General features: G+C 45.0%; 1 protein-coding gene across 7 annotated transcripts in view; it reads right to left on the bottom strand.

The window, feature by feature from the left end:
- Positions 1-2,621: 2,621 nt before the first annotated feature.
- Positions 2,622-10,460, bottom strand: part of YEATS2 (YEATS domain containing 2) — a 47,701-nt gene continuing 39,862 nt past the window's right edge. For all 7 annotated transcript variants that reach the window (XM_088060928.1, XM_088060930.1, XM_088060931.1 and 4 more), the window contains 4 exons: positions 9,792-10,018; positions 8,659-8,733; positions 7,193-7,266; positions 2,622-6,207 (listed from right to left, as the gene is read on the bottom strand). In XM_088060928.1, coding sequence (XP_087917054.1) covers positions 6,099-6,207; positions 7,193-7,266; positions 8,659-8,733; positions 9,792-10,018 — 485 coding nt within the window. In that variant the 3' untranslated portion in view covers positions 2,622-6,098. The remainder of the gene's footprint in view (positions 6,208-7,192; positions 7,267-8,658; positions 8,734-9,791; positions 10,019-10,460) is intronic.

Genomic DNA, 10,460 nt, shown 5'->3' with positions numbered 1-10,460 from the left:
GTAGATGCCATGCTTTGAAGAACCCTTTCTGCAGTATTCACACGGTGCCCTGTTAAGTTTCACCTTAGTTTCACTCTGTCATCTCACATAAATCAGAGGAAAAGGTGATAGCATTGAATGTTAAGAGAGCATTGCTTTACAGTTTTTCCCATGTACATTTCAGTCAGTGAAAGTGCTGAAGATACAACCAGCTTCCCTAGACAGTGCAATACCTCTTCTAGCTACGCCTCAAAAGACTTCCAGGAGAAAGCCAAAGGCTCACAAGCTTCTGCTCAGTGTACATGAGCAATGAACAGATGGAAAAGTGAGCAGGTACTTACCACTGTAAGGTCCAGGATGGTGCCACTGGCTGTCAATGTCTGCAACTTACCTGATTTTGTATGAAAAGCACCTGCCTCAGACAAATTGAAAGGTATCACAGCAAGTTCCTCTGAAGAAGTCAAATCTACGTGAGTTTTGCAAGCTCCAGGGAGTCGTGATGCCAGGATTGCTTCCAACACTGCTCTCACACTAGTATTTGTCTTCCCAATTGCTCTGGGCCCATGTCCAAGTCCCTCAAGGATTTTCGACTGTGAATCACACTGCAAGTAAGGGTTATTTGATACATAAAGAAATGTCCTTTAAAAAAGAAGGGTTTATAAGTGTAACTTTAGAATTTACTACCTCTAGAGTGACACTGAACCTGCTTGTTTTGTTTAATCCTGCTGACACCTGGCCTGTTGTGATGCTGAAGGTGAGTTTTGTGTCAGGGAGCAGTGAATACCTACACTGCCACATGCTCAGTGTAAACTTTGATGTGGGAAATACACCATTACTCAGGAGAGTTCTTATTGTGAACTTGCAAAATTCACAAGCAGCACATAACTGATTTGCTTGCTTTCATAAACTGCACATTTCTCTCTGCATCTCATAATTTCTTTGAGAGCAAAGAATCCGATGCAAACCTATCACCTGTACCTTACTCATACCCATTTCCTCTACCTTGGCCGCTGCGGTAATGTCTGATCCTAAGGACCAACCTGAGTTGCCACAAATGGATTGCTGGTGCCACGCAGCCCAGAAAGGCTGTGTTTACTTCCAGGGCAGGAGGCACTTCTGTGGCATTGAGCACAGCTCTTCCAAAAACAACGGAGCGGAGCGTTAGTCTGTTCACAGAGACCCACGGCTCCCCCCCGCAGGGCGGAGAGAACACAGAAGTTTAGTAACTTTACTCTTTCGGTTCAAAAACTTGTCCGCGTCAAGTGCCGGTGCCCAGCGATGGCAGGGAGTGGTGGGGGTCTTTGAGGGGAATCTCTGATGGGAGAGAGCTGTGAGGGGGTCTCTGTGAGGGGGTCTCTGAGGGGAATCTCAGGGGATGAAGCTGTGAGGGGAGGCAGCTGTGAGGGGATCTCTGAGGGGAATCTCTGAGGGAAAGTCTCTGTGAGGGGGTCTCTGAGGGGAGGGAGCTGTGAGGGGGTCTGAGGGGAATCTCTAAGGAAAGGTCTGTGTGAGGGGGTCTCTGAGGGGAGGGAGCTGTGAGGGGGATCTCTGAGGGGAATCTCTAAGGAAAGGTTCTTTGTGAAGGGGTCTCTGAGGGGAATCTCTGAGGGGAGGGAGCTGTGGGGGGGTCTCTGAGGGGAATCTCTAAGGAAAGGTCTGTGAGAGGGGGTCTCTGAGGGGAGGGAGCTGTGGGGAGGTCTCTAAGGAGAGGTCTATGTGAGGGGAGGGGCTGCCCCGTTCCGGACACCGCCGGTCCCCCCAGCCCTCGGGCTGCTGAAGCCGTCGGAGGAGCCGGGTCTTAGAGAGGGGAGAGGCAGCAGTTAGCGGTGAAGGACTGAAGACATCCGTCTGAGAAAGAAAAGAAGTCGAGGGGAAAGCATTTTGAGGCATTTTGGGGCTTTTTTCCCGTTTGTGGTTTTTTTTTGCGGGGGAGGGGTGGGGAGGCTGTCTTGGCGGTTTTTTTGGCCTTTGCCTCTCATCACCCAGCTTCGATTTGGCAGTAAGTTCAACTAATTTTCACCAAGTTGAGCCAGTTTTGCCTATGGCAGTAACCAGTCACAATGTCCCTGGTTTTATCTACTGATTTCGTTGATCTGCTCAGGGCATTGGTGGCATCCCCATCTGTGGTGGCATTTAAAAGACATGTAGATGTGGGACTTGTGGACATGGTTAACGGTGGGCTTGGCGATGACAACTGGACTTGGTGACCTTAGAGGTATTTTCCAAACGTAGTGATTCTGTGGTACATTATCCTGACTCACATGAGACATGTTACTTTCTCTTGAATTCTGAAAGGGAATGAGAGCGGCTGGGTGGGTGTCCGGCAGCTGGCCAACCTCAACCCACCGTACTTCTCAAAAGTCTTCCACACAAACCAATGACTTGCTATTTAAGCAGGCTGCTCTGGGATCAAAAGGTTGGAGGAGCTCAGCTCATGGCTTCCCTGCCCCCAGCTTCTAAAACCAGGAGCTTTTTAAAATAACTTTCCCCTTGAAAAGGGGAAAATTACCTTTTCCTTCAGATAAATTCCTCAATTACCAATTCTTATCCAGAACTAACTGCAACATTCTGAATACACAGAGCACAAAAATATCTGTGGATCTGGAGAAACTTTGAGTGACAGGTGACAGTCAAGACAATCCTACCACAGCTAATAAAAGATTTTATTGTAAACATACGTATATTACACAATTATACAGTATAATACAGATAACATGAAGGAATTAAACACTCAGCATTACAAATAGGGGCAATATTCGTAAAGAGATCTTTAACTCTTCAGAAAGTCAGAGAAATATACCATAACGTTTCAGCACACCGCACCTGTAGCATTCCACAAACACCTGAAGGGATGTGTGAAATTCCACAACCTCTACCTTATCTCCAAGCAATTCCCACAGGAACTTCTCATCAACAAATTTTTCTCCCACCACTATTCAATATGCAAAGAACTTGTTGCAAACATTTCCTACATCTGAAGAACTAAACAAATGTGTCATTTTCTATCTGCTTTTAACAGTTTATTTTTCTTCAGCAAACTTTATATACTAATAATATAGCACCTCCTAGGAGAATAACCTGTGGTTGCTCAGAAACGTAGGAATAGATCTCCACTACAAGTTCCCCATTAAGAGGGGTATGTACCTGCCTGCTTGAGGGCCAGGTTCAAGACATTTTCTGAAACTCCATTCCTTACAGAAAAGCAGGACACAGGCAAAGAAGCCACAATTTGCAAACAGATGCCCAAAAATGAGCTCCTGCATCCTCAAAAGCTGCTCTGGGTGTTATCAGAGTCCCAGAAACAAAGCCTGCAGGAGAAAGGGGCTGGAAATGCATGTGTACAGAATCACAGAACACGCCGAGTTGGAAGGGACCCACAAGGATCACCGAGTCCAACTCCTGGCCCTGTACAGGTCACCCCAAGTCACACCACGTGTCTGAGAGCGTTGTCCAAATGCATCTTGAACTCAGACAGGTTTGGTGCTTTGCCCACTGCCCTGGGGAGCCTGTTCCGGTACCCAACCACCCTCTGGGTGAAGAATCTTTTCCTGATACTCAACCTAAACCTCCTCTAACTCAACTTCATGCCATTTCCTTGGATCCTGTCACTACTCATGAGTGAGGAGACTGGTACCTGCCCCTCAGGAGGATGCTGAAGACCACAATGAGGTCTCCCCTCCATCTCCTCCAGGCTGAACAGACCAAGTGACCTCAGCTGTTCCTACAGCTTCCCCTCCAGACCCTTCCCCATCCTTATGGCCCTGCTTTGGATGCTCTCCAATAGTTTAATGTCTTTTTTATATTGTGGCACCCAAAACTGCACACAGTACTCGAGGTCATTACAGATCATAGCATGACTGAGTTTGCCCAAAAGGCTGCTCCCACAGAACCTGCAGGCTATTGTGATAGTGACAGGGATCTTGAAAATGCCCTTCTCTTTCATAAAGTGTACAGGGGTGCCTGAAAGCAGCAGACACCAAGTTCACTATAGCCTACAAAAGCAGGGGGCCTACAGTTCCCCCCAGCTATCTGGATTCCTCCCAACTCAACACTGAGCTGGAACAATCACTGCTGCTCAACTCCGTCACACTGACTTCCGCTGATAAAGTAATGTCAGGGCTAAGCTGTGCCCTTTCCTTTCACAGGCAATCCTGCACTCAGCTCACCCGAACAAGCCAGGATTAGCTTTTGAATCCAGAGCATCTGTAATGTCCTTCCTAGGGAGCATTTAAGTCCTTCTCTGAATGCTGTTTGGATTTTATCCATTGGTCCCATTTCCTAGATTCAGGGGTCAGGTTCTGCCACTCTTATATTCAACTGAACTGCAGCTCCCTGTTAGCTGCGATGAACTGAGAGGGGCTTTCCTGCAGACCCCAGTTTTATTTAAAGTGGAGAAGACAGGTGGCATCCCATCTGAGGTACACAGTGCTTTCTTCAGTTTAACAGCTGCGTCAAACTTACACTACCCTCCTTCCAAGTCTGAAGCCTCTAACTGAAGCATTTTTCACAGTTCCTGCATGCTACTGTAGTTACCATTGCATGTGTTCTAGCCCCAAAAAAGCACCATAAGATAACATTCTGCTCCTACCCCAGGCCAAGAAAGATAACTGTAGTTTAATGTTTATAAAAGGCTTTGTATTGTCAAAGCACGGCACCAACAAGAGCGAGGCCTCAGTACACCCCTGTGAGGTAGGTATCCTGCTCCCCATGCTCAGAGATGGGGAAACTGAGGCACAGAGTGATTAAATCAAAGGCCATGCAGCAGATCAGAGACCCAGCTGAGATCAGCACACTGGAGGTTCTGGCTGTTTGGCCCATGCTCCACCCATGACAGCACTGCCAGACAAAACAAGCATGCTGAAAGCACAACAGTCCCACAGGAGTCCCACCAACTTCACAATGGCTTATTCACGCTACCAGCAAGCACCCATGGGGCAGAACAAAGGGGTAGTGGATGTGGGGTGGTCAGGATGTTGTCAACGAAGCTTTCTTCAGCAAGGTGTTGATAGCCAGGCTGCAGACATGTCTCCCTCACCAGTGGTGTTCCTGAGACAGGTAAGTGCTGGGGTTAGTAGCAGAACTTCTTCCTGCAGTGAAGACATCAGAAGATCTCCCCACAAGCAGCAAATCTTTGATTGCTCGATCCTACCTGGCCTCTTGTGTTTAACAGAACTTAAGCCAAAGCAGTGCTGCTCCCACAGCACTTCACAGTTTAGGCTGATACTTGGTGAACACTGCTACAACATTAAGACTTGTACAACACCCCTGGTCATCTGCCCTCCAGCACTCTTCAAACCTTCTGGCAGCCTGGGGAGGTACTCGCTGGGCAAGCAAAGCATTTCGGCCAGCCCAAGCCCACAAACCCTGAATATTGTCTTTGTTCCTCTCCTTTCCCATGCAGGACAAGTGGTCAGTCAAATCTTTCCTGATCATGGTTTGTTCATCTTGCTTGAGGATCACCCTTTCCAAGGTGACTAAGAAAGGTGGCACCTGACACCTCCTCTAGAGAGGCAAGGAATTTGGTGAGGTGACACTTAGCTGAGTACGCTGCTGACAAACCTACACAGCTGTGTTCTCAGTCACACACATCATGCTCAGGCAAGAATGGCCAAATCTGCTGTTGCCATCAGCCTTCTACTCCCCCCAGCCCACACCTAATCCACCCATCTACTCAAATGGCCCACCTTACAGAGCTGCCTTTGACTTTTCCCATATTCAAAGTGCCAAAGCACGTGCCCTGCTCACTGCATAGGCAAACCAATACATATGTAGACTGCATTAAAAAACATCATTTCTCATCTTAAAAACCAGTTTAGTCTCACCAGCAGAGCCGTCTCAGAGGGACCAGGCCTGTGGAGTCTCTCACAGCTAGCAACTCGATGCAAACTGACAATGTTTGTTCAGCCACTGAACATACACTTACCAAGTAAACACTGACATTTAACAACTTGATTTGGAACAGAGCATCATTTTGTTGCATTAAGGTGCATCTTTAATTGGAGGTAACAATCTAGTAGCCCAATGTTATAAATGTAATAGTGTCCTACAGAAATACTGGATTTGTCAGCCCAACTTCAGTCATAAATCCACCTTTCCTGTAGCACCTTCTCTGCTCTATTTCATTGCTCCTCATTTAGTATCTTCATATGTTTGTTTGTGAGGAAGTCAAGAAAGGGAATATTACAGATGGCTTTGTGAATATTCATCACTGTGATCTCTCTTGGAGTCCTGCAGGGAATGCATCAGAGATGCTATTATAATACACAAAAAACCACAGGTCTATAAAGCAGCAAGTCAAAAATAACAATCAAAGCAAAAAAAGGATACAAGAGCAGGAGTTAGAGCAATGCAGGGAAAGCATTAAAATATCACAGCACAAAAAAAGCCACTCAAATGACTGGGGGGAACCTCTTGGGCAATGGGACAGGAAAATCAAGTTCTAAAGTATGAATTCTTGAACTTGTATAGCACAACTGTTGTGTGTGAGTACTTCTATATATAACATGTTTACATAATTTTTAATATATTATGTAAATATTTATATAGCATACAAGTGAATATTTAAACTGAGAGTTTTCTCATAGTGTTTGGGTTCTTTTAAATCATTTTAAGTTATCCCAAATCATGCTGCTGAACAGAAATCAAAATGTGGCCTCATCATTAGGTATTAAAAAAAAATTCTTTACTGTTGAGGATGGTGAGGCACTGGACAAGTTGCCCAGAGAAGCTGTGGCTGCCCCATCCCTGCAAGTGTTCAAGGCCAGGTTGGATGGGGCTTGGAGCAACCTGAGATAGTGGAAAGTGTCCCTGCCCGTGGCAGGGGGGTAGAACAAGTGGATCTTTAAGGTCACTTCCAGTCCAAATCATTTTATGATTTTATAAAAATCACTCAGCATCTGAGGCAGAAAAGTGTGTATCAGTAAAATAAAGAGATTCTTTAGGTTAAGTTCCAGCAGGCCATGGCTAAGCTGTCTACACAGTAACCTGAGATGGGCAAGAGTGAGCAAGTCCTTCCAGTGTGCCTCTGCAGAAACAGGTCATCTGCCTCTGAGGCAAGGCAACACCAGAGAACCCTGCCTCAGTTTTTCTCAGAGAATAGTCCATAAATTCCCTCAGTGTTGTGGTCTGAGCCACACAAAGCCTGTCTAAATTCCTGAAGCCATGACACCCTCAGTGCCAGTGTGAGTGGTGGCAGAGCAGCCCCATGCTGTACCTGTTGTGAGGAGCTGTCTGGTACGCCACAGCGAGCGCTTGCCGTAGGATATCACTCATCAGCTGTTCAGTGGCCTGAGACAAGAGACAGCATTAGGAGGCAGCATGACAAAAAGAGCAAAGGAACTTGCTATTTGCTCAAGTATCAGTGTAAAAAGCAGCTGAAATTTTGGCTAGCTTCAATCCTCAAATGATCAGCACAGGGCAGTTCAAGATGCCCAAGTGAGTTTTATTACTTAAGACATGAGTTTATTTAACAGAAAGAGAGCCAGAGGTGCACAGAGCTCAGGCTGCAACTGCCCAGCCTGCTTTCCCTCAAGACCTGCGGAGCTGTACATGCCCAGCAGGGTGGATCAAGTGTTCCAGAGCCTGAGCTTCCAGGAGCATTTCAGGACCTTTCCTCTCACACACCAGAGCAGGTTTTGTACATGGCAGACCGCAGATATTCTCGTGGGAACCAATACCTGCATCCCAGCCCTCTCCCTGTGTTACCAGGCTTGTGTCAAGACACCCTCGCAGAAACCTCTCAGCCTGGGCAGCCATATGCCCAACACTTGGTTTAACCAAGGTTCAGGTCAAAAGCTAATTAAGGCTCTTGGCTTTCTGTGCTGTATCCAGACCAGAGGAGAGGTTTCTGCAACATTCAGTGAGGAAAGCTGGCATAACTCTACAATTATAGTGGAGCAACCTGATGGCTACAATCTGTGTCTACAAATGGATGTATCTGCATCAGAGTTCAACTGTGGCAAGTAATAGGGAGCATAGCACAGGCATGCACACGAGTGCATGTGTCACCTGGAATCAATCAGCTTTTGTAAAACTCAGCTTCTGAAAGCTGCAGTCTGTATAAATAACCCCAAAATAATCTTTGGCATGAAATACACCAGAGTGCTGCTAGAAATAATCTGTGTTAGCCTTCAGTCTAAACCCAGGAACTCCAGATCCCTGCTGTTTAAATTTTGGTGCAAAACCATTTCTCTGTTTTTCCAGAAGTGGTTATGATAGAGAAATAGCTTCTCACTCATGGCAGAATTGCTACTCTCCGCAGGAATTCAGCAGTCTCCCAGCAGAGACAACCTGGGCAAAGTAACTAAGCAGTATTTAGGAAAATATAGCTAACCTTGGATAAAGCAATCAAGTCTTACAGAATCTGAAAGATTCCCACCCAGTTCTGAAGGGAAGGACAAAGCAAGAAGTACTTTCAAAGTTACAGAATGAGTCAGTATCTTAGTGGTGGCGAGAATTTGCAAATCACTATTCCGTGTCCAAGCCAACAAACCAGTCAGAAAACTGAAAACCCACACAAAAGTGTAGAACCCTTTTTGGGCAGATATTTATCTATCTATTCATACAGAAAGACAGACTTTAATTTGATAAATGCCCGTTAATAAAGATATTCCATCTTTTTTTCTAATTGCTGAATTAATACAATTACAGACAAGTCCTTCCTGTGAAGTAATTTCTTACCTTTAAAATCATATCTTCTATTACAGATGCATAAACATTCTTCTGTACCTCAGCAGGTTGAAAAGAAATCCCTATCTATAAAATACAAGAGAGAAAAAAGAATTAGCATATCAAAAAATGCAACTTACATTTACTAGAATTAGATAAGATTAACAGAAAAAACCCTACTATGAAAGGTAGTTAGAAGCGAGTAGACATACAGAGCTTTCAAGCAGTATAATCTCAGTCTTAATTTTAAAAAAAATCTGGGTAAAATTAGCACAGCCTATAGAAATGCCTCTGGAAGTGAGAAAGATCAAAAGCATGTTTTAGTTTTTGTTTCAGAAAGTCCACACAAAACCCACGCTTCACTGGGTATCTTCTGTTGTACGTATCTTCAATCCATCTACTCATCATCTTTCCTGCATCAAACTGTGGCCACTGAAACCACTTTAAACAGTACTCCTGGCAGAGCAGCTCCACACCAAGAGTGTTTCATCCACTCTCATTGTGTCACCTGTGCAGCAAGAGACAGACACACTGCAGAACCAGTTTTGTCTCTTGCTGTCAGCAGGTGAGATGGGGACAGGGATCCTTTCTCTGACAATTGCTCCATGCAAACCCCTCCTGCTGCTCTGGTACAACAGCAAGCACTCTTTCCTACAAGCCAAGTCAGTCCTCTCTCTCTCTCCTGCTGCTGTGACAAAAAACCTCCCTCTCTTCTGCCCTCAACTGAACAGGAGGAAGAACTCCAAGCAGCAGAGAAGTTGGCTGAGTTTTACCACAACCCCATTTCAGGAACTGCTATAACACAGTATTGGTCCAAGCAACAAGTCCACATCTTTCACATGATGGGACAGGAAGAATTGAGTTCTAGTGCTCCTCATCTCTCATTTATCCTTCCTTTTAGCCTTTCAAGATGATTTTTCTGTACTAAGCCCTGCAAAACAGCTACTCTGAAGTGAGCTCCCAGCTGGCATTCTTCCCTCTCCCCTGCCAGAACAGGCAGCTGGGTGTCTTGAGTCAGAAGGTCCAATTTTTCCAGGGCATTTATAAAAACTGTCATTAAAAAGTCCTAAGGCCTATATAGATGAAAGAAATGCAACTAAATAGCTCAACAACAGTTCTAATTAGCTTTATGATTCACTTATTACCTTCTCAGCAGCGTCCCTCACAAACTCTGATGCAGGCAAGGAAGCCATGTAGAACTTCATCTCTTCTTGTTTCTCCTCCTGTTCTTTCTTAATGTTTATTTTTAATGGCTCACTAAAGCTGAGAATATCTACTTCCTCTTCGTGTTCTGGCTCCTGTTTCAGAAATTGCTGTAGTTCCTCCAGTTTTCGGCACAGCTCCTCACCGCTGCTGTAAGATGAAGGGCATTCTGAAATAGAAGCAATCAATTAAACACATGATAGGTTATGGAAAGCTGTTTATAAACAGATGCACACTCAAAATATGGTAAGAAATTAAGGTAATTGCAAGTTATTTTTGTAGTGCCTACCAAATATAATGGTAAACAGAAATGCAAACAGTCATTAAGAGCCTTCCAATTATATCTTCATGACACTCATGGTTCTCTCCCACATCTGCTCCTACACCAATCAAGAAGGCTGCATTTCATACAAAACCAGGCTCATGTCAGTCTCCCAAACATTCTCACAGAAGCTTTTTAAGCTTTTTGGCAACTGACAAATCAGTCTGATTCTCTTCAACTTGCTTAGGGAAGTGGAGCGTTTATATGTAGGCACCATGTAGTGCTAAATCATCTTTTACATTGTGATGAGCATTATCATGCTTCTTAAGTAAAAATCAGAAGACAGGTT

Source organism: Pseudopodoces humilis, chromosome 11 (assembly GCF_049639895.1).
Source record: "Pseudopodoces humilis isolate 2021_Gansu_Grassland_sample_001 chromosome 11, ASM4963989v1, whole genome shotgun sequence".
Classification (NCBI taxonomy): domain Eukaryota; kingdom Metazoa; phylum Chordata; class Aves; order Passeriformes; family Paridae; genus Pseudopodoces; species Pseudopodoces humilis.
This window is presented reverse-complemented; position numbering and strand designations above follow the sequence as displayed.